Source organism: Dermacentor silvarum, chromosome 1 (assembly GCF_013339745.2).
Source record: "Dermacentor silvarum isolate Dsil-2018 chromosome 1, BIME_Dsil_1.4, whole genome shotgun sequence".
Taxonomy (NCBI): domain Eukaryota; kingdom Metazoa; phylum Arthropoda; class Arachnida; order Ixodida; family Ixodidae; genus Dermacentor; species Dermacentor silvarum.
The window spans coordinates 67,994,486-68,021,085 of record NC_051154.1 but is presented as its reverse complement, the minus strand read 5'-3'; the positions used below and the strand labels follow the sequence as shown (position 1 = coordinate 68,021,085).

General features: G+C 47.0%; 2 protein-coding genes across 2 annotated transcripts in view; both read left to right on the top strand.

Annotated features, from left to right (window-relative positions):
- The window catches only part of LOC119465034 (ankyrin repeat and SAM domain-containing protein 6), an 89,082-nt gene that overhangs the window by 20,317 nt on the left and 42,165 nt on the right, over positions 1-26,600 (top strand). The window lies entirely within an intron of this gene.
- The window catches only part of LOC119444987 (alpha-scruin), a 120,444-nt gene that overhangs the window by 84,327 nt on the left and 9,517 nt on the right, over positions 1-26,600 (top strand). Inside the window, exons 5-8 of the mRNA XM_049669103.1 lie at positions 18,010-18,218; positions 23,600-23,769; positions 26,230-26,337; positions 26,440-26,538. Of these exons, the coding sequence (XP_049525060.1) occupies positions 18,010-18,218; positions 23,600-23,769; positions 26,230-26,337; positions 26,440-26,538 (586 nt within the window). The remainder of the gene's footprint in view (positions 1-18,009; positions 18,219-23,599; positions 23,770-26,229; positions 26,338-26,439; positions 26,539-26,600) is intronic.

The following is a 26,600-nucleotide window of genomic DNA, read 5'->3' as shown; positions in this document are numbered from 1 at the left end:
TGAGATGTTTCTGTGGGATTTTTCTTTTAACACTTCGATTTCCACCACTTTACTCTACGCGCCGGCTTACTCTCCTCCCACTCCTTTGAGGGTGGGAGAGAGCGAGCTACGCCCACATAAAGGCAGCTAATTATTGTATATAAAGTCGCTTACCATTATCATTATGTTTTTCGTTATCGTCTACAGCTGTCTGTTTTTTATTTCTTTTTCTTTGTCTTCCTGTTCGTTCTTAGAACGAAAAGAGCGTTGTCAACTCGTTTCGCGCAAGCAACTTGCACATTTAACTTCATTTCCGGTTGTTCTTGCACGTCACGACGGGGTGAGTTCTTTCACTTACCTTTCACAAGCAAAGCGACGAAGGAGAACTCTTGGAAATCGTGCTAAGTATAGAATAAACAGTTACTCCTGCGAAAAGAGTTCCCAACCCTCTCTTCGTTCTTAGAGTGTTGGGGATATTTCCGAGTGCCAAAGCGGATGTCTGAATGGAACATTGAAACTATCGCAACATATTTTCGAGCGACAGTGCCTGGATAACTATGTCACGTAATCAAACAGTGCGCCAAAATTTATGATGCAAGAGAAAAAGTACGACAGTGCAGTCGAACCCGGATATATCGAACCCACATATAACGAATTATTGTGTATAACGAACTGCAGTAAAATCTCCTTGAAAATGTTTGTATAAAATTTTTATTTTATATATCGAACTTTTTTGTGATACCCTTCAGATTCGACATATCCTGGTTCGACCGTATTAGGAACTTAGACAACAGCCGCGTTGATATGAACGCTACAGTAGAGTATATACCGAATTTCCTCGCGCGTCACGGTAATATCATGCATGTGGCGCGTTCCCCTTCGCCCGAAACAAGCCGAAACCGGTTTTTGATGAGTGATGTTTTGCCGGTGAGTGGAGGAGGGCACAGCCGCAGCCATCTCGATTTTCCTCTTTTTACCACCGTATAAATGGATTGCAATGCTCTACTAATGCGATGCGATGTACCACTTGTCACATTCATGTACACGCGACTAATGTATCCCTCATTCTAAATATACTACACTCTGTTTGTTTCCTATTCTTTCTTAACGTTAGTACAGAGTTAGTAGTGATTGAAGCAGTTCCTACTCTCACAGAGTGTTTGTAAACTTTTACTAGCTATTTCGCGACTAAACTAAACATCAGGGGGCGCTGCGCGGTCTGGCTACACCATGCAGCATGGCGGATGCAAGAAACACCACAGGATGCATCAAAGGATGCATCAAAAAGCACTACTGCGCTCTTTGATGATTTTCTTCCAGTTTGATGTCGGTATCACGCTGGACCCGCACGAGATTCTGGTGAAAATCGCCAATGTATTCCAGGACCCATTGGTCGTGGAAACGAAGTGCACTCCACTTCGCCTCCAACCTTCGCTCCCGTGCTCGCCGATGTAGTGACTTAGCTAAAAAAGGCTTACTTGTAACTGTGGATCAAAACAGAAACATGTGGCACTTTTCAAGATTATGGGAAAAGCGCTGCATGTTTCTGCTGCTTTGATTTACTGTTTGTTGTAGGTAAGTCTTCTTTAGCTGAGTCACTACATCGACGCGCACGGGAGCGAAGAGCAAGACCACTGCGCTGTACAGCTGGCCTGATCGTAACTGATTACTCCCCGCCCTCTTTGTGCAACCGCCTCTGGCTGCTGTGTCAACCAATAAAAGATAAAATTCTGTTTCTCAGTAAACTAATGTGAAGCCACCTCTTGCATGAATCTAAACTAATTTTGCATGTTCCTCTATAGCTGAAGTATCCTGCATTTTAACTGGCCAAAACTGTGTTCACCTCTGAACTGCTTACTTCCTTCAGATGCTAATGAGAGATACCATTGTTTTGACATTTACATATACTTTCAAATGAATGAATATTCTTAAATGGGCGCCTATTAATTTGAAATAATTAAGCGGGGAGCGTGCTGTCTCACACCCCGTGAACGAGGCGCCAACGCTGGGCCAAATTCCAAAGCCGACTTATCAGTTTCCAAAAATAACTCCCCGAAAGCACGGACAATTAATAAGAGGCCTTATGGTGCGCCAGCGAATGCCGTTTAATTGTGGTCCAAAGACCGAGTCAAAGCCCAGAGCTGTCAACACACAAAATATATTCTTCAAATAAGGCAGTTAAACAGACACAGGGACATTTCGGCTAGGCACATCACAATGCAATTCAGATCGGTGTTAACAAAACACTGGAAAATAATTGACAAGCACTAAGAGTCCAACACGTTCTGTACAGAATGAATAGGAACACAGTGTCCACTCGTATTTACCCGTGCTAGTCTTGAGCCGGATGATCTCGGCGTAGCTTGAGGCAAGTCTCGAAAAAGGAACTTCTTCCGGAAGTGCAGACGCTCGAAGAACTCATCGACTAGCTTGCCGGGGAATTCCCTTCTTCCGCAGACGGTCAGTCTTCACGTTACATCTCTTCACCGGCGCGGTCTGATCCCCCGTACTGACTCCCGCACGACGCATTTATTGCCTTCGCCGGCGCTTCTCGAACTTTCTGAAGGTGTCGGGCTCCCATAGAATGAACAAAGCCTGGGAACCTTCTAAAAATTTCTCGCATTTTCGGCCGCGGCCGCTGAAACGTCTTCTAGGAGGGTGGTGACTCATCCGTTGGTGCACGCTCGGGCTGTCGCCCTCCCCCGCCACCTCGCTCTGCTCTCCGTGTGTAGGGGTCTGAGATGGTGTTTCGGCGCGCGCCCTCTCTCTCATCTCTCTCTCGATACCGCAACCTTCGCGTATCTTGTCGAAGCTTCTAGTCTTCGATCGCGACGGCTGTCTGTGGCGTATGCGCTCCCTTCCACTGTCGAAGCTGCCACGGGGCCGACTTGCTCCTACGCTGGCTTGTGTGACACGCGGCGCCCGCTTTGATTATGTGCACTTTTGTGACACGTGCCTAGGCTGCAAGGAAGGTGTACTCCTATGTCACTAAAGAGCTGTTTTCCATGCCGGAGCGTACGTGTCGTGCTTGAACAGCGGTAATGCCATGCAACAAGCGCTAGGGGGGAAGGTGCAAGTGAGAGCGCGTTTCCGCGTCTCCTGCTCTAACCCGGCGGTGGCTGCGCATAGCTGTCCGCTCGGCTGAGCACATACACGGCCCACGCGCTGTATTTTGAAGGTAATCTGCGGCGGGTGTCTGGGCGGGATCGGCTGGGCGAGCCGTGATGGCTGATCGCTTCTTCGTGGGTGTGCGCTGTCTTCCCGCGCCCCTAATGTGGGAGGTTGCGTAATCTGAAGTTTCGGAGACGCGTTGAAATGAGAGGCCATCGCCCCAAGCGTTCGATCCCTGAGGCCGGCACTCCATCACGCTAGCGTTGTGACGTCAAGTGTTCGCGGTCATCGAGTGAGATCTGCTCGTTTCCTATGCGCCCGCGACACCATGCTTAATTAGTAAGCAACTATTTAGTTATACTGTAGATTATTTCAATGTGTGGGATTAACAGTCATGTTCTATCTCGTGGTGTGCACGCGTGCAGACTATGTTTTAAAAAAGATTCATGATTTTATTTAGTTTCGAAATAACAGCTGCTCACCGGTACAATTTGTGCTCCCACGAATACGGCTATAACATACGCATGATATCGCTCGCAATAAGATGTCGCGCAGTAGCCCGATTGTTGTAATGTTACATGCATTATTTCATTCTGTCGTTTCTTTCAGCGCAGTGTAGTTATCTGTAAGTTTGTTCATAGTAACTCTGACAGTTACGTATCAATAACTGATGGGTGGTATAAAATGCGATGAAATCAATGCGGTTCTCGTTTTTTCATTTTTTTTCTTCTTTTTGGCTGGCTACGTTTTACACTAAAAGCAACCTAAGTGTTTCTTTTGGGACGTGTAGTGGTGCTTAAAAACCAAACAGACCTCATTATACTGCTGATAATGATACTGTAATTGTGCTTGTAAGGGTTACTGTAGACTTGGAGTTGGTAACAGTGACTCATTAATAAAGGTTACGACTTTTCCTGGTTACTTCCTTACGCTACCTTTACTAACTGCAGTGTCTAACTCGGTATAGTGAATATTGTTACAAACAGGTACTAGCTTAAAGTAGATAGCTACAACGACCTATGTTTCTGAGAGTGTATAGTCTCTTTGTCAAATAATCTCGATGTTTTGGTGGTTAATGACGACCATAAACTTTTGAAATATCTAACCATCAAAAGTTGCAAGTATGACTTACACACGACCCTTCTAAAATTTTTACATGCATAAAATTGGACGCAACATGTATCAAAACGGCAAATTGGGCGAGTTAACATGATCGAAATCAAGCAGCGTGAAATAAACGAAAAAGCGCCCGTTTGTACGAGTCTATCGTACTTCACAAGTTTCACGCGTTCTTTTTTTTAATTATTTATTTCGACGATGCATCATATAACCGCATATGTGACTGTTGTGACACTCTTATTCTCCCTTTCTCTTCTGGATCGGCACTTATTATTATTTACTTCCGCGGTACGTGGCTTAACCTAAAATAAGCTTTCAATCTACATGAACACCAGGATTTTTGTACATCTAGTTCATTTTGCCGCCACCAGTTGATGTCGCTTCGTGTCCAAATACTCCACCTGTGATCCTTCTATATACTCCTTCATCTACGTAATTTTTTTTCCCGGCGAATAACGCTCTCGTTAATCAAATTTCAGGATGCCGCGGCAACTGTCATACAGGCGGCATATCGGGGACACCTGGCGCGAAAGAAAATCACTAAGCTGAAGGTAAGGTTCACTGGGAAGAGGCAGGTCCCAACAATGGTAGCTTTGTTTTGTAAATTCAGTCATGCTTATGCGTATATATATATATATATATATATATATATATATATATATCTGTCTATCTATGATCTATCTATCTATCTATCTATCTATCTATCTATCTATCTATCTATCTATCTGGCAAAAGCAGGGGCAGCCGCGGCAGCAACAAGGAACCCACAAAAGCCGCGTGGTTGCACTGGGCGGTGTCACCGGCAATGGCACCGGCGTCAACACAACCATCTTCCCATCCGGTCCTCGCGGCACCGGACAGCATATTGTGCCTGCCCGGGGTACTGCGCATGGCAACCGGTGTGGAGCCAGCCGCTTGAGCCGCCAGCAAGCACAAGCACACAAGCTTCTGTCTAGCTCTAGCAGCAGTAGTGAACGCTATTTGGCACAAAGGAAAAAATGGAGCCAGCGTCGCACAAGCAACAGGGCTCGTAGGCGTAGTTGCCGACAAGCAATGCCGACTTTGCCTCTCAAAACGGCGGTGTACGGGGAAGCCGCAGCCAACCAGCTACGTTCGGGTGCCTCAGAAAGCGACGGCGATGACCTTCCACGCTTTGGAAGAGACATTCGAATTGAGATGAAAAAGTGGAATCAAGGTTGTGCTCCTACTCCGGTGGGTGACGGCAACTTCTGGTACGAGGATGATAGGGAGCGTGCGGCCCACGCGAGGCGCTTGACGTCTTCTAGCGGATCAATTTTTGTGACACCAAGTGTTCAAAATGCCCAGCTTCCCACCAAACCTTACCAGCGAATTGACGGCACGGGAAGGTACGAAGACTGGCAGGGCGGCAGGAATAACGACTGCCAAGCAAGCTGTTCCAAGCCTTGCGCCGCCCGCTACGTCCGCACGACCGAAACAGTGCACGAACAGCGCGAGAAATGTCAAGCCCATCAACCCTTATTCGTAGGGCAGCAAACCTCAACGGAATGTCTCCTGACGAGTCATGACAAACCTGGAGTTCATTTCCATAACGAGTCCGACCGCCGCTACTACGAACGGAGAATGGCGACGCGTATTGGGGCCAAAGAATCAAGCGAGAAATGTTCCTACGAATTTCACGCCGAGAGAGACTGGCAGCGCATCCCCGCAGCCAGCATCAACTTGCCGCACGACCCTGGAAGAACAGAGAGATGGGTTCTCGCACACTGCCAGTACGCGTCAGAGCCTCTGCGTGCGGAAAGTGCCGCAGATCCCGTGCTCATTTTCGGAGAGGCTGTCTCCCCTCCGAAACAGGAGGCGCAGACTCCTGGAACCCACACTCAGCAGGCAAACAAAGACCACGTTAAAAAAATGCCCCAAATTATGACAAGTGCTGCAGGAGCATTCGTAGATAGCTCCTCCGAAGACAGTTCACCGCCGCTAGATAGGAAGCAACTCCAGTTCATGCCGTCCACCGTTTGGCCCAGCCACCGGGGATTTATGAGGAGCTATAAAGAAATCATCAAGGAAGAACAAACGAAAAGAGCTGTGAATGTTCCGATAAATGTGTCTTCGCGACACCAGGTTGACCACACTGCTCGCGGAAAATACGCCTGTTATAACAATCCTGCCGTCGAGTACCAAGCAAACCAAGCTCAAGTGGTGGGACATGGTACCAGTGAGAACAGAGGCTACCAGACAAGTATAGATCTCAAGAACCAAGTGTGCGGGCGCAAGGAGGAAACGATGCCAACGGATGCGTTCGACCAAAGGCCAAAGCAACATGTCTGCGGTGGTGCACATCCCAAGAACCCATATCGAAGCAAGAAGCTTCCCGTAGAAAGGACTTTAACAAAATCGTCGTCGCAGCTGACCGGAAACCGTGAGATAGGATATATTGGCTCAGACCAGTTACTGAAGGAAGAACGACGCAATCAAAGTTGTGAGAAAAAATGGAGTGCCCCAATTTGTAACGGGAGTGAAGACGAAAGTTCTTCCTCAGCGGACCCCAAGCTCGCCGCGCGGCTGTGTATTCGAGCCGCAATACACGCACAAGCCACGACGTTGGGCCCTGGCGCTCTCGAGCAGAAAACTGAGTTCTACTCCTGTGGCAGTCAACTCAGCAAGGACACAAGTGGGCGGGCGGCTGACGCCGACAGGTACTACTGGAGCCCTGTGACCTCACTGCTACCGCCGTTGCCTCAGAAGAAAGTCCGCGAAAGGCGAGTCAGCCCATTCAATTTCTAAGCTGGCTTTCCCATACATTTTTTTTTTTTGGAATACAGAGATCTTTGATAGGACCAGCTCTGTGGCAGGAGAAGCGCTTTCCGTTCACTTGTTCGCGCGAGCTTTCCAAGATTCGTGCGTGCGCGTCACACATCGTGCTGCGCCGAGCTTTCGGTAAGAGCGTGTGCAAAACTGGACGTTGAAATTAGGTCTCGTGAAAATAAAACGATAAAATACGGCCCCGCACTACAACCGTCACAGTCTGCAGCGCGTTATCTTATGAGATATACATCGCTATTTGAAAGTCAAAACTATACCAAAGAGCTGTGCCACACGTATACGTCCGTGAATGCATTCTCTCGAATTCTCGTCGCCATGCTAGACCTCCCGGTTGCTGGGGGATATAATGTGCAGGAATCACTTATTCTTCACGCCTGTTATACAGCATGCACCAATGAAGCATTTCGCAAATACGACAAAGAATGCACGACAAACTCCAAGCAGCCGCGACATAGCGTTGCATGTCGTTCACATTTGAGGACTAATTCACAAATATTTTCGTTCGTAAGAACTGTTTTTTCACTGGAAGGCCGATTTTGATTTTATGTTCGCTATCTTGATTGCCGGCGCCTGTTCTTACGAACGCGACTGTACGTACGCAAAACTGTTCTCAATACGGACCATGGTGCTCGGTAAATGCCACAGCATGTGAAGGGGAAAATGTGACTTGGAGAAAACATTACCCGATGGCAGGAAATGAATTTACATTCAGTGCCAACTTTTTTTTTACGTTGTTTCTTATCGCAGGCACGAGATCCTGAGATCCATTCGCAGCGACGGGTTTTACACCGACGAAATGGCCATAGTCCCGACGCTCCAGAACATGACAAGCCACAACCTCATGCTTATCGGCGGCATCTCGGCTCGTTTCCCAACTGATTATTTGGACGGTGAGCTCACACTGGGATATCAAAACTCGCAGCAAGTCGCACTGAAATTCTGCGCGCGCTTCAGACGCATGCTCCTTAATTATTCTTGCGTACAAAAGGAAACACATGAAGCTGCAAGTGATCGTAGCGCGATTCCCATGGGCGGGCCTGCTACAGCTGCGTAGCCCTATCTTATTGATCTCACGTTGTCATAATCAATCAAGCAATCAAATGTTTATTATAGTGCCCAGGAACAAAGCAATGTGAGATAGAGAAACAAATAGGGAAACAGAAAACTAGGAGGCGGCGTAAAAGGGGAGTTAATCAAACAACATGCTTATCTACATATATACCAAATACAGGAAAGGAACTCTGAAATATTTCAATGCAGGCCAAGTACTTATTACACGTTTTTTGGAGACGAACCATAGTGCAGTCACAAATGCAACAAGGCCGCGCAGGAAACGCGGAAAGCTGCCTGGTATACTTTTGCGGCACGGAAAATTGCACATGAACAAGAAGGTTTGGGCAATGTATATTGCCATGGACCACCTTATAAAGGAAAAGGCCTATTCCAATAATGGATCATTTATTTACCGTGCCCAGAAACAACCACGACCTCCGAGTGCTGGCGCACGCATACACTAAAAAAAATTGCAGGGGAACATAAGTAAAATAATAATAATAATAATGAATAAAACGAACAATCTTGAAAAAAAAAAGAATGCAAGGCGCAAGGTGAATACAAGAAAAAAATGAGAAGGGCAGTTGAACAATATGTGAAACTATGACACAACTACGCAAATGTCGGAAAAGAACAATGACAGCGAGTTGAGAAAAATATAAAGATCATGAATATAAGCGTTATGTATTCTGTGGACGGCTGAGTGTTAGTGATGACAGACAGGAACATTGAAAAGTTCTCTGGTGATCTTGCGTGGAATACGAAACATGATACAGCTGAGTAGTTCGGGGCAGGTGACGGTGCCGTGAAGAGTTTGAAAAGAAACAGAAGGCCAGCGCGATTACGTCGGCAGCGAAGTAAGGGCAATGACAATAATCCAACAGTGCTAGAAGGACCAGTATCCGTGTTATCAAAGCGGTGATCATATATTCTCAGGAACTTTTTCTGGAGCGGATATATAATGTCACTGTCGGATCTGGAAATGCCATTCCAGACGACCGACGCATATTCGAGTTGAGGAAGACAGTTGTTGTGTACAATTTGCGGAATGGTGTAGGATAATTTAATTATTTCGATAGTCTGCAAACAGAGCAAAGAGACTACATACCCCGCATTGCAATGCGTTTAGTGCGAACTGAAAAGTGTAAGGTTGTATCAAAATGTACACAAAGATCACTTATCTCACAGGCCTCACACAATGGAATAGCATCAACAGATAAAAGAAAAAGAAATGCTTGCTGTTTGGCGCGTGAAAGTCATGACTTTGGTCTTAGCTGCATTCAAGGTGAGGTTATCTTCGCAACATTTCAAAAAACAGGTCAGCCTGCAGGATGCGACAGTCATCAGCAGTATGAATTTCCATAAAGATCTTGATGTGATCGCCATATAGAAGGAATGAAGAATTCCGAAGAGCGGAAAGACCATCATTAATAAAAATCAGTGCTGATCCTTGAGGGACGCCGCTAGTTGCAATGAAAATAGACGTATGACCATTGACGTTAACATAACATTATGTATCAAGAAGATAATTTCGCAAGAGACTGACAATTGACCAGTCAACACCGAAGTGCATAAGCTTGATCAGGTGCTGTAAGTGGCTGACTATACATCAAAAGCTTTGCTGAGGACAGAGTAAATGTAGGAACTGTCGTGTGCTGCTGACACCGGCTTTGAAACCTGAAAGATGAGAAATGGGCAGCAAAACAATCCGCGACTGATTGGACTTATTCTCCTCTAGAGTCCAGCAGGCGAAAACACTCTCCACGTTTACTAGAGCGCTTGCGCATACACTTCCAAATTGCCGCCGTCCGGTCGGAAGCGCTCTTTTCCAAGAATGCAATATATGAGTTGTGATCCCGCTTATAGAGGTGTTTTCAAAGAGCTCAAAAAGATGCGTTCTTCTCTCCACTATAATAATAATAATAATAATAATAATAATAATAATAATAATAATAATAATAATAATAATAATAATAATAATAATAATAATAATAATAATAATAATAATAATAATAATGTTTATTCACCAAAATATAGAGCAACTCAAACAGGCCGGTCTAAGCCTCAATTGGCTTGTAGGACCGTGCCATGAACATGATACAAACGGTAAATAAAAAGATGTTGATGAGACAGAAAGACAAAGAAAAAAAATGACCAGAAAAAAATAAGATGACATTTGGTTATTCTACGTGAAACAGAAGTTGAAGCAGTGAAAATTATGAAGCCAAAGTGTTGTGGAAGTTAGTTTCACCATGACTCCTTCAATAGTTCTTTCAGCATGCTTTTTGAAGTAGCGTTAAAAATTTCATTCTGTAACTTGTTAAACATGTCCGGCACATATGCACAGCGTCTGGCCGCACCATACTTTGTGGATGAACGAGGAACGATATAGCGGGCGTGTTTACGAAGTTCCCTTGTGGAGGTATTTTTTTGTTTGAAAGCGGAAGTCCAAAATTGTTTTATGACAACTGTTTCAACGAGCAAAGAATGAAAATTAGGCAGACCAAGTTCACGGAAGATATTTGCAGCTGTTACTGTTTGGGAATTGTAGGCAACATTTATAAGGATATTTTTTATAATCCTGTCTACCCTGCATCTCCAACGATCCGAACAGAATCCGAAGACCGTAATACCATATCTCAATACACTATAACCCAATGCATGCACAATCAATTTTTTTACAGAGAGAGGCGCAATACTTTTCATATTAAACATCAGCCAAGCGACTGACCTCAGTTTTGAACAAATGAGTGATAAGTGATGTTGCCATGATAAGTTGCTATCGAAAAATATTCCAAGATATTTAACACAATCTACGTATGGAATAGGAGTACACTTACAAGGAACACAGTTAGACTTATGTAAGTAGAGAGGCAAGTTAATCACAGTAGTCTTGAGTGGAGAGCGAAAACATACCAGTTGTGTTTTTTGGGCATTGACAGCCATTCCATTGTTACTGAACCAAAGCATCGCATTGTACACGTCATTTTGCAACATTTCAGTTGACATTTTGTAAGATAGATGTCTTGCTAGTAACACAGTGTCGTCAGCATACTGGAACACAGAACATTTGGAAATCGCCAAAGGAAAGTCATTAACGAAGATGTTAAACAACAATGGCGATAAAATTGACCCCTGCGGTACACCCGCATTCAGCGACAACTTAGAACTGAAAACGCCCTTATCATCAAAATAATAATCTAATAATAATCAAAATAATAATAATAATAATAATAATAATAATAGTATATATATTATTATTATTATTATTATTATTATTATTATTATTATTATTATTATTATTATTATTATTATTATTATTATTATTATTAATGTGGCCGTAGTTTCAAGTGACGAACGAAAAACGGGAGAGCTGAATTTAAACGTGACAGCGTTAAGGGTCTCGTGTCGGCCTATAGTGTGAACGAGCCTTTAGAGAAACATCATCCCGAAGCACGCGTCCCAAAGCACGCAGGCCCTCCGCGTGGCGCATAGGCGTTACAGAACTAATTGAATCTCCCAAAGTAAAATGCGTCAGAAAATTCGTAAAGTACGAGTTACACGCAACCTACAGACATGATAGCGTCGGATTTTATTTCGAATATACGAGAAAACATAATTCTGTTACGCAGAAACTCAAACACAAACCCCTTTCCTAGATGCCGTTTGAGCTCTGAGCTCTGTCTTGGTGGAATCCACAAAAAAATAAAAAAATAAAAGCTCGCCTTCGTGCCTAGCGTTCGCCGCCAGCGTTTCCTGGTAAAGATTACGCTTACATAAGCTGCAGTTGCCTGGAAGCGTGAGATGCAGTCGGGGATCTTTGAATGTTGTCGCATTCCACTCTTATAGGTGAAGCTTAAGCGTCCTCCAAGATTTTTTTTTCTTTGTTTTTTTTTTTTTTTTTCATTGCACGCGTGGCGCGCGCAGGCTCCGCAGTTAACCTCTACCACCCGCAGAGGCAGGCCTGGTTCTTCTTCGGCACCATGCCCGAACCGAGGTGCTACCACACAGCAGTACTCGTCGGCGACGCCATCATCGTGGCAGGCAAGTGTTGTCCAGAGTGTCCGCGAACAAGAGCAACAGCTAACGGTTTTCTTTACCGCATGGTCAGAGTTCTTTCTTAAGGATGCCGGCACCGTTGGTATGGTAGTTCAAAGGAAGGACCTCCTCAAGTATAAAGATAAACAACGGCATCTAGCGAGAAATTCTACACCTGCCGAGCGCGACACTCCAGCGATGCCTGTGTTCAAGGTAGAAATACAAGCTCCCATCTGTTCTTGCGCGGTCTTGTGGCAAGTCTTTACGCGCCGTGTAGACGCATGCACATCCACACACAGGTCTCCCCATAAGCTATAAAAGTGCTCAGTGCTCCCGAGTGTGTCGTCTTTCTGCAGTTCCCTGCGATACTTCTGCGCCGCTTTTGTCCGCAAGGGTGTTTCAATCGAAGCTTTCTTTGGGTTTTCCCACCACTCTTCATGGACGGCTGTCTGGCTGAGTAAACTTGACCGACCTGCAAGCAACTGGGGCTCCAGGCCACCATTGGAATAATTGGAATTAAAGACATGGATTGGACTAAGCTTCGTCCTACTGGCTACAAACGACTTGGATTGATCACATTCAACAAAATATTGCGTTAAAGTGTAACAATTTACATTAATTATGCATGCGCGCAGAGTCTTATTGCCTACATGCGTTTAGAAAAGTGTGATTGCCTGGAAATTTAGGCCAATAAAGACAGATAAAGCGTAACAGATAAATGTGGAAGTCGTAAGCACGAAAAAAAATCCATGTACTACCGATCACTCCCCTATAGTACGTGCCGTATAGTTTCTGAACGATCGTGACGCCAGAGTTCCCTCTAGTAACTTTTCTAGGAAGCTCGCTGTAATGGTGACTTGGTGTCAAGGTTTTTAGTGGTTCATAACGCGCGTTGACCTTGGGGGCATATCACCGTGGCACCGTGCGTGCGTGTGTGTGAGATGGTTTCTTTCCCAAAGTTTGCCCGCGAATTTCCACTACAACGAATGCGCACGCGTGTCTGCGCGCGGTGACCGTCACGCAGGCGGCCTGGACCCACTGTGCGTGACGAGCAGCGGCCACATGCAGCCCTCCAATAAGGCGTTTCTGTTCAACCTCCGCAAGCAAAGCTGGCGCAAGCTGGCCGATATGCACTGTGAGCGCGCCTACCATGCCGCCGTCGGATGGTCCGACCGCATGATCGTCTTCGGTGGAATGGACATTGCTCGAAAGTAAGTCACTTTCCAGTGAACGAATAAGATTACGTTTCAGCGACTCGTACTCATGAAAGCTGTGTTTTATGAAGCAAAAATCAATATCTCCCTTTAGTTGACTCACTCGAGAAGCCCTTCGTTGAGCCAGTCTGGTATGAGCATCCATGGATTCGATTCGTCACCTAATAGATGCACTCCGAAAAAAAAAAAAATACTGAGGGCTTTTCGCGAAACAACTGCGTATCAGCTGCGTACAACTGCGTATCAACTGCGTATATCAATCCCGTGCAGACCTCGCTTCTTTCCTTTCTAGGTGACGCGAAAATAACGACCGTTTCCTGCTACGTGAATCCAAAGATAGCACATTTGCGCCAAAGCAAATATATATATTGCACTTCCGCACCATCCGTCGTCTAGCATCCAGCCTAAGCGGTGGGCGGAGCTTCTGCACCTATGATGCTGCGCCAAGTGTTCCGGTGGCGTTTGACAGCGCGTTTAGCTTCACAGATACTAAATCAGCTTAGCACCAATTTTTGCCTGAACGCGGAATAGAAGAGCAAAGAAATACGTCCAATTTAACACTCACGAGTGCATTTGGTCTTCCTTTCCTATTGTAAATAAAGGGGGTTCTGGGATTTTACGGGCCAAAATCACGATGCGATTATGAGGCACGCCGGAGTGCGGGACTCCAGATTAATTTTGACCACTTGGGCTTCTTTAACGTGCACCCAATGCACGGTACACACAAGTTTTTGCATTTCGCTTCCATCGAACTGCGGTCGCCGCGCCCTCGGGCTTCGCAATACCAAAGCCACTACGCCACCCCGGCAGGTTATTGTAAATAACATATTCGTATATGAAAATGTGGGACTTTTTCCAGGAGCGCTCTTACCTGTGCGTGCTTTGCCTCGTAGCTTCACCTTCGTTGCCACATATGTATAGTTGATATAAGTTGATGTAGTGCGAACCAACCCATTATTGGCCAGCCACGCCGGTAAATTGTGGCCGAGGCGACTCCTTTACAGTTGCAATTAAGGACACGGGCTAACCTTCTCTCGGACTTACTTGCATGATGGCCCGGCGACAGAACTCTGCCCAGTACAGAGGTTTACTCCACCAAGGCGGACCAGTGGACGCTCGTTCACCCGATGCCCGTGGGACTCATGGGCATGGCGGCCGTCACGCTCGACAACCGCATCTGGATTTTGGGAGGTGTTACTCGCGACTACAACGGCTCCAACCTCCAAGACTCGACCTACATCTTCGACCCGCAAACGGACACGTTAAGTATCGACGTAAAAAGCGCCTGACAGTTGCTGAGGCGGAGTCACTGTTATTAAAGTGTTTGAATAAAGCGCAGTTCCATCCACGCAGGTTGTCCGTGTAAAATAAGCCAGCCATTAAAAATTATAGTGTTACGTCGTAGACGGTCTTCCTACCTAAACATAATTATTGTTAATTAATTAATTAATTAATTAGATAGATAGATAGATAGATAGATAGATAGATAGATAGATAGATAGATAGATAGATAGATAGATAGATAGATAGATAGATAGATAGATAGATAGATAGATAGATAGATAGATAGATAGATAGATAGATAGATAGATAGATAGTGTGGTGTGGCATCGTCACGATTGCAGTAAGCAAATCACTTGTGGAAAGGAATACTTGTGAATATTTTTATTGCTGAGTCCTTATTCGCAAACTTACCGAACGTTTCTATTGCGATCACAACATCCAAGCATATGCGACCCAACTACTTAATGAACAACGGTGCCAAGTATGTGAGAGTATGCATGGTAATCTCAGTAGTAAAATAGGCAACTGCTGAGACATTTGCTTGATCTCTCGACCTCGCGTGCGCAACATAGTCACTACATCACTGTATTGCACAAATACAAGGATAATATTCACCATCTTTTTCAGGATCTTGCACGATTACCCCTCCTTCCAACCACAACTCACAAGAATTCAGACCATACAGGCGAGGTTAATGAACTTCTCGACGCCCCAATAACGGAGACAGAAGGTCCACATGCCCTAGCTTCCCTTAAAACTACATCTGCTCCGGGTATAGATAATGTAAATAACAAATTATTCCGAAACATGGACGACAAATCTATATCCGCCTTCACAGAATACCACAATCACTGCTTCGATAACAGCTCCCTTCCGAACGCATGGAAAACTGATAAAGTAATCTTTATTCCCAAACCCAATAAGCCCTCTGACATATATAGCTATTGTTAGACCTATTAGCCTCACTTCATGCTTGGGAAAACGCTTGAACATGTCATGCTTAATCGCTTATATAAAACGCGGAAGGCTATCAGTTATCCCCCCCCCCCCCCCCCCCCCCAGAGATGATTGGCTTTCGCCAGTCGCTCTCTTCTTGCCAGCATGCCATACTAAGGCTCAAGCATGACCTCCTTATTTCCTACAGGCAGTAAAGACACCCAGGGACTCCATCGCGCAGAGACTCCACCTGCGCGGTGCATCTAACAACCTAGATCATGGATCTATCTTACGTGAATTAAATGTTATTAACTGTGGTAGAAAAATGCATGACTATATCCGCGAATTTCTTACCAATCGCACAGCTATCATTAGTCTCAATGATCAAACTTTTCCCCCAGTCACCCTAGGTAGCTTTGGCACTCCTCAGGTATCTGTGCTCCCGCCGTTTTTATTCAACCAAGCTATGAGGTCCATTGCAGGGACGCTGGTACAAATACTGGATCTCCAACATTCTTTATATGCAAACGACATTACCCTATGGATTAAGGGTGGTTCGGATGGCTACATTCAAGATACCTTGCAAGAGGTTGCATATGCAGTGGCTACGAGAGCAGGGTTCATGAACCTCGAGTGCTCGCCCGCCAAATCTGAGCTGTTACTTCTATCCGCAAATAAACGCGATACGCCCACCATTCAGATTCATATTAACGGGATGGAAGCTCACGTCGCGGACAAAATCCGTGTACTTGGCACGCACATTCAATCTAACCGACTCAATACTTATACACTTCAAACGGTTACCGCCAGCGTAGACCACACCACACGGCTTATAGGAAGGGTGTCCAATAAGCGTGGAGGTCTGCGCGAAATAGAACGGCTAAGATTGGTACAGGCGTTTTCCGTTAGTAAAATCACATTGTTCCTTCCTTATCTCCACTTAACTAGGGCCGAGAAAGATAAGGTTAACTCACTGATACGCACACTGTACAAATTTGCCCTTGGAGTGCCTCCACTGAGATACTTTTGGCTACAGGTACCTTGAATACATGTAGTGACCTCGCAGAAGCCCACCTGACAGCTCAATACAAGCGCTTTTTGAACACCCACAATGGTGGGCACATCCTAAACTCCCTAAATATTACCCCAGCATCCATTACCAATGCAAAATTTATTATTACCCACCCGATTCATGAGCACTCTCATATCACTCCTAACCCTAAGAATATGCACCCCGTTCATCACGAACACAGAAAGCAACAACGAGCTAAAGCCTTCCAATATATATATATATATATATATATATATATATATATATATATATATATATATAACTACAAAGACGTGGTCTATGTCGATGCCGCAGAATATCCGTGGGGACACAATTTCGCCATATCAGTCGTTGACTCCATTGGCAGTGTTGCGACGGCAGAATCCATTCTAGCCTCTCGGAGGAGGAGGCGGATGAGGCCGCGGTGGCACTCGCCGCAACAATACCCAATTACTGTCATAGTGTGTGACTCAAAAAACTGCCATATACAAGTTTGGAGCCAGTAGGGTTTGCAGGACAGCCCTAGCCATCCTATCCCATAATCCGCTATCCCAACTTCGAGTTTAATCTGGACACCTGCTCACGCAGGCCTAATCGGCAATGAAACTGCCTTCGCAAGTGCTCGAGCTTTCACGAATCGAGCGCCGGCTAGACTTGGGGACGGTTCAGGCGCCAATAATCTCTCTCCAGAATTTACCTCCAAAAACAGATTACTTATACACCACAACATTTGCGGGCATCCTAGGTCACCGAACCCTCCCATCTTTAATGCGTCGGTCGTCACGCATACACGAGGTGCTATGGCGTAAACTAGACTCTCACTTTTATATCCCCTGCCTTACGTCACAAAATTCACCCGGGAATATACCCTACCTCAGCCTGGAATTTTTGTCCTGCTAGCAGAGCGGACCTAAACCACATTATGTGGCAAGGCAAGAACCACTCCCCACCCCCTAACCCTTGTAGAATTTTAAGTAGTCGGGAGCTGTGGCAAGCTGCCATGCGCAGCTACAACCCCGAACTTTAGCAAGCTATCTAGAGGTGGGCTCAGGTGGTAGAGGCGGCCTACCACTAGTAGGAAAACCTCCCTCGCCATCTTCTGGATATCCCGGTCCCTTTAGGTTGGGATAAACAAAGTTGTTTATATCTCTCTATCTACCCATTCACAAGCGTCATACCTTCGCTGCGCTCTTTTATAGTGTTAAATACTAGGGCGACACACTATTTGTATGAGGTACCGAGCTCGTTGAGGTCTCCTTAATCATTTCGAAAATTTAAATATGGCTGCAAACACTCGTTTTTGTTTTTCTTTATTTATGCGATGAAGAGTGCAATGACTGCGACCGGTACTTGGTGGCAGCGCTCTTTCGTGGACGTGCAGTGACAGAGGCGTGATAACAGGCGTCGTATACTGTGCAGCTGGGTCACTCACTCGCCCATGCCAAAGAAGAGGGCCTTCTGCTCAGCCGTGCCCTTGCAGCGTGACATCTGGCTGGTGGGTGGCATTCTGGGCATACGGCCATTAGTGTGCACCGACCGCATCGACGTGCTCCGAGTGGCACAGGGCAGATGGGAGCGACGCGCCTCCCTGCCCGGCCTCATGCACTCCGTTCGAGTCGTCAAGACAGGCAAGTATAGCTGCCTATTAAAGAAAGCTCATCTGTAGGACTTCCAAACAGCATGACAGCAAAGATGGCCGGCGCCAAAATGTAACTGCTGCACATGCTGAGGTGAAGTGGTGATTCAATAGCCACTCATATTAGGAATTGTGCATGCTCTCACAGCGCGAGCGCCACCCCTTCGGCGCAATTTTCAGAGAAAGGATTCGTTGGGCAAACAGTTTACACGTTGTAAATCAAAACTAATTTAAGATTCCCAAATTATCCGTTTATTGTGCCGTCTAGTTGGCGTTATTTGTAAAGTCATCTCGCCTAAATTTTGGTTGAGCTTCACCGCAACGTATATCTTAGCGAGGTGGTGCACGCGTAACAGGAGACGTCATTGCAAATGAAGGTAGCACAGAACGGCGTTGTTTGAATGAAAACTGTCGGTGCGCATCGAAAAAAGCGAGGCACGAGCACTTTTGAAGGATTATCTCGCCTGCGTTTACAATGAAGCACTCGTGGACACCATGCCTTCATGAAAGGGTCCCTCGCTTTGAGCATGTGGGGTCAGCATAACTGGCACGGGATGTGTCACGGGAATTGGCACGGAGGATATATAAATGTAAGTATTTTGGCACGGAGGATATTGTTGTTGCTCCTAGCGGCTGCATCTCACGCGAGCACTTCCCTGTGAACATCAGATGGCCCACGAACCTATTTTCTCACCTTAAAGCAGTGGGCACATGCAAAAGAGGGGTTACACCAAAAATGCTGTGTAAACGCTGGCCAACAATTCGAACTAATTTGTGGGAAGCTCTCAGCCAGGTCACGCAAAGTAATTTTCAATTCCCCTAAAAAAATAAATTTTACAGCGAAACAAGCTCTTAAGGGCTCACTCATCTATGGTCACGTCCGGATGTAGAAAAAAAAAACTCTGATTGGCCGTATGCTGTATGTGTGAGTGAAAGCGCGTGAGGGACGTGCTCTTTCACGGGGAATCGAACGCACGGCGGAGAGCAAACACGACTTTCCAGTGAAAGGGGAGCGGTGGGCAAGAAGGGAATCGAGGCGCCCTAGATTGTGCGTGTGCGCGCCCGCTCTCCCTCTGCGGCGCATGCGCGAAGCCCTGCCGGCCTTTCTCGGGGCGCCGGGCGGTGGCGCGCACCGTATCTTGAAAGAGATCTGCAAAACAGCTCCTACCTTTCTATGCGCTGTGCTTTTGCCGGGTGCGATCGCGCAAACAGCTCGCTTTTCCGTTCCTTCGCTTGCCCTCTCTGGATTGATCAGAATTGTGATTGCGTCAGCGGCCCTCAGAGGTGGGAGCGCAGATTTCCTACTTTGTGATGTAGCAGTCAAACCGAACTTGCGGAAAGTGAGCTGTTTGCGCGATCACAGCCCGCTCCACTTTCCGTGGAAGCGATAGACCGCATGAACATTTGCCCGCTGCGTCTGTCGCGCTTCCTCACGCCAGCGTTTTGACAGCGGTTGTGTGCGGTCACACAAACAACGCGCAGAACTGTTGTAGACGGCGGCGGCATTTTGCCCGCGTTCGCACCAAACGCGCGTGGCGTTGGTGGCGTGTTTATAAAGAGCGTGCCAACCTTTGCCGTACACCCTATGGCGGTGTACCGTAGCGACCATAAGGTCATGGTACCTGTGGTCACTAAATAAATGAAAACCACCGGATCATATATATATATATATATATATATATATATATATATATATATATATATATTCTCATTCTCTATTAGTTCAAATAACCAATACACCCTCAAATCTTAGTAGTCATAATTGGAAACACATAATTCCCACCATAGTACAGCTTCGCTGGTCGTCCATCTCCACCCCGCGTTGAAGGGCTGACAGTTTTTCGCTTATAAATCTGGCAAGATAACGCTACAATCCATAATAATAATATAGACCTAATAATGTATATAGTAAGAAAATGTCGTGAAAATATATATGCAGTGGGCAATTAATGAAATTTAAAATAAAACTCAATTTCTTGGTTTTGTGAGGTGCGAAGTGATAAGCTCAATTAGGAGCTTGACAGATGGAAATTTATATATATATATATATATATATATATATATATATACCCTACTGAAAAATTCATATGCCCCATAACTTCCATAGCCAACAATCCGATTTGAAGCATATAGGATCCCATAGAAAAACCCGTCTTTCCTATACGCCATATGATATTACTGGATATAGGGGATATGGGTTTTTTCAGTAGGGTATATATATATATATATATTGTGGGCGTTTATTACGCACATCTTCCTCATCTGTATGTTGTCATCATCATCCTCGCACTTTTACCTATCCTCCTCTTCGCCTGTATATGTGTTCATCATCATCACCTGTGTGCTGCGCTGGTTCGCTGACGAGCTCCCAGGCCTAATAAACGTCGTTCCAACCGAGACGTCACAAGTGGTGGAGTGTGCTCTTCGGTCCTACGTCCTCTGGCCGTCCGGTCTGCCTCCTGGAGCTTTGTTCAGGTCGCCGCTTGCGCCCACCGTCAGCTAGCATGCCGCAGGACGTGCAGCCTGGCGCCCCTATTGCCACCATTCCGACATCGCAAGTGCCTCCTTCCTTTATCATCAACAGCGCCCAGCGTGACCCCCATCTCTTCGCTGGTCTTCGCGGAGAGGATGTCGAAGACTGGCTGGACGATTATGAGCGAGTCAGTTCCGCCAATCACTGGGATGATGTTAATAAACTACGCCATGTCTCCTTCTATCTGTCTGGCGTGGCGAAGACGTGGTTCTTTAACCACGAGCCCGAATTGACCGACTGGACTCTCTTCAAGCACCAGCTTCGTGAAGTGTTCGGCACACCGGCTGTTCGGTCCACTCTCGCCAAGAAAAGCCTCGATGCTCGCAAACAACACCTGGGCGAGTCGTACACCTCCTACATCGAGGACGTCCTTGCACTCTGCCGACGTGTGAATTCTTCAATGTCGGAGTCGGACAGGGTACGCCACATTCTCAAAGGCATTGGAACTCTTGCCTTCAATGCACTCGCCACTAAGAATCCGGCTACCGTCGCTGACGTCGTAATCACTTGTCAGCGCCTCGATGAGCTCGAGTCTGTCCGCCTACAGCCCGACATTGACGATGCCCATTCTACGGGGGACCATGACCTACGTACGCTGATACGCACGCTCATACGCGAAGAGTTACAATCGATGGGGTTAACCACACCTTCGACGTATCCCAGCCAACCTTTTGGTGCGTCATTGCGTGACGTTATCAGGGAAGAATTGGCGTCCTTGACCTGCGCTGTGCCAGCACAAGCTCCTGTCCCTCACGCATTAGCAACTACCGCACGACCGACATACGCGCAAGTTGCTGCCAAGCCTGTCGGCCACGTCACTTCTCCGTTGCCGCTACCAACTTACGCGTCGGTTGCTACTGCGCCCACGGTTCACTTCCCGTCATCACCGCCAGAGCCTTCATCGGCCCATCTGACCTCCCTGTCACACGGTACACCGAACACCCCCTACTACCCCCCTTGGCGTCCGTCTCGTCCTACGTGCTATTATTGTGGCTATCGCGGCCACATATCACGCTTTTGCCGCAAGCGCCAGCAAGACTAGCGTCGGGGCTACGATATGTGTGAGCGCGATTTTTACAGTGGGGCCTCTTACCAAGGGCGGTAAGATATATATATATATATATATATATATATATATATATATATATATATATATATATATATATATATATATATATAATTGTCAATCTATGTAGTAGGGGTTCATTTAAGGTGACTCACGTGACCATACGATAATTTGTGGGTACTCGGTCCACTGGGCACGAAGGCAACATCACACGCAACTAAGCCCGAAACTCCTTCCCTTCACGCGCTAAAGGCGCATCGACCGCGCAACTGGCGCACATCTATTGGTGCAATGATTGGACACCGGGCGCCGCTCGCCAAAGCTGCTACTGCTCTCGGACTGCAAACATGCCTCGACCAAAGAAGGTGAGCGTTGCTTCAACGTCATGAGCCAGAAGAGCCAGGGATAGACAGAGCTACCCAAATCTAACGGTAGAAGAGAAGCAAGAACGTTTAGCTTGCCAATGTGCAAATACGATGCCACTATTATAATGCTTCGCACCACGATAATTCCCTTAGGGGAGTTCCGGCAGTAATTTCTTAAAGGGTCCCTGAACCACTTTTTTATCGAACAGGAGAAAGATAATTGAAGTGAAAATAGGCTTTTTCAGAAATACTTTGCCGCAAAAAGTACTTCAATACGATCAGTAGAAGCAGAGTTATTGGCAATCAAACACGGCCTCCACTGTGCTCCCCTCCCTGCTTCAATACCTTGCACTGCGAAGGCTACAGCGAGGTGGGGCGGGGCCACAACGCTCCGCCTTCGAAATGTCACCGTGGCGCGCAGTTCAAATTTCATTTTGGATGTTAACGTAGAACGCCACGACTTCCGATTTTGGTGCCTACGACGCACTGAATTTAAGCCAAACGCGATTGTCCACAGCGAGTTAACATAGACGCCACGACTTCCGATTTTGGTGCGTACGACGCGCTAAACGTAAGCCAAACGCGGTTGTTCACAGCGAGCAGCCAGTGGACGTGGCGGCACCCCGCAACGGCCGCGGCATAGCCGACCGCAGCGACCAAAAGCTGCCGCGTATGGGTATGTGCTTTATTACGAAATAAAGTACAGAGAAGAGAGTGAGGATCATGGCGACTTTTGAAACGAGAGCCTTTGAGAGAAAGGTGACTTCGCGCTCCGCTTGCGAGCTCCACGCACCGCGTACGACAGCAAAACTTGGCTGAGATGTTCACAGCAGGGGCCGTATTCTGAAACGTTCGCCTAGGCGAAATCAGCATGCGCGCTGATTGGCTGGTTGAGCAAATTGAATGACGTCGGGCTCAACCACCCAATCAGCTCATCCAATTTTGCTAAAACAGCCAATCGGCGCACGCCTGAAAGCGAAAAAAGAAATTTCGCCTAGGCGAACGTTTCAGAATACGGCCCCAGCGTGTGCTACCCGCGGAGTGTTATTTCACCAAGTCCGAGGGGTGGTTCGGGGCCCCTTCAAGTCTATCAACTTTACTTGCTGGATTACAGTAACATAGTAGCGCAACAAATGTTGTCTTCTAACCACGTGCGAAGTACAAACAGCGGAGAAATCATTTTTGCTGGGTTAACAGGTCGCACTTGCTCATAGAAAAAATACTCGCATCGATCGAAGTCGCCAGGTTGTGGCTACATAGCGCGCAACAACAGAGGCTCAACGCCATGCTCCTTCCCCCCCCCCCCTCTCTCTCTCTATCTCGTGTCGGGAGTACCAAACTCCATTAAAAGTCTCCAATGCATACTCCGTCGCTGAAATCTGAGAACGAACGTTTTCCGCTAACTACAGGCTATGAGGTGTATCTGGTGGGCGGCCAGGACGAGATGAACAGCCCGGTTGATGACGTGATCGCTTTCGACCGCACACAGCTGAGCTTGGTCAGGTGTACCAAGACACCGAAGGCCCTTGCCGGATTCGCTGCCGTGGTGCTGCCCCAGGACTGCACGGCTTTGAGGAGGGTGAGTTCACTGTCTCCGGAACAATAGCCACTTGCATCACCACAGGGCACCCTGTCCCCGGGCGATGCGAGAGATCGGATCAAATCTCTTCCCGGTTGAACATTACTGACCTAAATTCTAGCTGTTCTTCCTCCTCCTTCGTACTCCTTCCTCATTTAGGTATGTAACGGTAGGAATATATTAACGTAATAACGCTAAGGTCCCCGTGTCATCCCCAATCACCCCAAACGCGCAGGGCCTCCACGTGGTGCAAACTTTTGGTGAACAAAATTTAAATTTCTCACAGTGAAATCCGTCCGAAAAATGGTGAAGTACGACTTAACCATTCCGCGTCGGATTCGGCGTAGGATTGTAATTTGAATGTACGAGAAAACATAATTCTGCTACGAGGAAACTCAAAGACAAACCCCTTTTCCTGCATTTCTACCAGACCTAGAGCGGCGCGCTCGGGTAGCTTACTTGAGAAATTGATATCCAGATGGCGCTCGCATCCTCGGCAGGTTAGGGAGCCTACATGCAAGCGCTCTTTTAGGGTGGTGACAACTCCAAAATTTTGAGCGCTATTTACCGCCAAATGTGTCGAGCAGCCATTTTGATTCCCATTTTCGCTAGAAGTCGCGGCGCGTCCCTGCATTCTTTTTGTCACGCTCTGATGCACCCATCTTGGCACGCGATCTAATAAATTTCTTTAATTTAGTTTTGCACCAAGGCGCACACGAAACCTGCAAACATCTTTATTATACTAGTTGCCTTTTCCTTTTATTTTAACACATCACATTTTTTTTCCATAGCATACAAAGCAACAAGTTATAAAGCACGGTGGCGTGCTCGTGCTAGTACTTTCTCACGCCAAGAATGTGAACTGCATTAAACATTGTCGTTGCCTTCCACTTGTACACACATATAAAGGGTGTTTTTCGAAGTGTGCTGTAATAAAAACTATGCTTACAAGCCTGTTTAACTAAAACGTAGACGTGCCATGTACTGTTCTCAGACACGCTATGGGTCTCTGGCTGCTGAGGCCAAAGTTAAATTTAAAAATTGAATTAGTTTCACGGCACCAACTGGTGCGGGAAACGTGGTCTGTCAGCTGGTCTTTTCGCCATTTTGATTCCCTCATGCTATATTTGGCGGAAAATTTTACCCGCCAATTTAGCTGGCGGCGGCAAGTTAAAACCCCTATATATGAAAAGTAGCGACACTCTCCGCCTTCCCACCTCCTCGTTTCTCCCCTCTTTCGCGCTCCTTTTTCGACCGTTGCGCCGCCTACACCGCTTGAAACACGTGCACTTGTTTATCTTTCGCCGCTGATCAGATTCGACGATCGCCGACTGTGTTGGCCGCTATCTTTGTGCTCCTCGCCCTTCCGTAGACGCTTCTCGGGCGAAAATGGCGATGGAGCGTGATCGTAAACAAACGCAGCCAGCGCCCGGCGGCGCGACGGTCCACGTGATGCCATTAGGCCAACACCGACGCGCCGTCGGCCTCGGACAGGGTGTGCGAGGAGGCGGCGGCATTCTTCAAAGCGTGACGCTACTTTTTATATATAAGGGTTTTACGGCAGGTCGAATTGGGACTTCCCCTGCCTAATGCGTTTTGGACACGCGCGCGCGTCGGGGCCAATAGTAAACAATTAATAAAACAACAAAAAAGGTGCTAGGGCCTTCAATTTTCAATAAGACCACTTATATTGCCCCTGGAAAAACTCCTTCCCAGCAATGCATTTCTGTTTAAAAGTGAAGCCGACTTTAAGGGGATCGGTGTAAGCTAGGTCTTTGTAAGCTGGCTTTCCCACGTTCAATTTTGCAGTGAAGCGCTTCGACTGAAAAAAAATGCGTTGCGAACGCGGTCCGATAACGCTATCGCGTTCCACTCTTAAAGGCGAAGCTTAAGCGTCCTGCAATTTTTTGGCAGTATATCAGAATAGAGCACTGCACGGGCTCGGGCTTACCCGAAAGCCCGGGCCCGGCCCGGCCCGTGGGCCGGGCCGGGCCGGGTAGAGGAGTTTTTTCACGGGCTCGGGCCGGGCTCGGGCATGGCGTGTGCTTTTTGACCCGGGCCCGGGCCGGGCTCGGGTTTTTTGACGCGGGCCCGGGCCGGGCTCGGGCTTTCTGGAAGTTATTCTCGGGCTTCTCAGCTCTGAAAAATATGTATTTTTCGGTCTCGGGCCGGGTTCGGGCCGGTTTGGAGTCGGGCTCGGGCCGGGCCGGGCGGGTAACGTAGATTATTTCCGGGCATGGGCCGGGCCCGGGTCTCGCCATTAAAGTTTTGATCGGGCTCGGGCGGGCCGCCCAATGTAAAAACGGGCCCGGGCCGGGCCCGGGCCGCAAAAATCGGCCCGTGCAGTGCTCTATATCAGAATACATTTTACGCCCCAACACAAACTAGGAAATATAGCACTGTAAACTGACTAAAGAAGTCTTTTCTTTATCCTATTTTCGTTTTTTACGCTCTTCGCAGCCTGGAAGCACAGCAACTCCACAACAGCGTTGGTACGCTGCCACAGTCATCCAGAGGGCGTATCGACAGTACCAAAACGACGGCACCCTAAAGTATTACTTCAAAAACGTAAGTCATTCTCTAGGCATAATCACATATAGTGAAAGCATTATACCGAATCGATGGCGTCCGCACCTCCGCCGGAATAACGTCCGTTACTGACGCTTGCAGATGCGGTATGGCCCTTCGAAAGTTGTCGCCTCTCGACAAACCTCAATGCCTCATTGGCCGCACACGTGCCTGAGGGACCTTGCGCCGGTGCAGATCGAGGTGAGGGACACGATACGCAGTTAGACGTTCTGGTTTTCCACAAACAGTCGCTTCTTTACCAT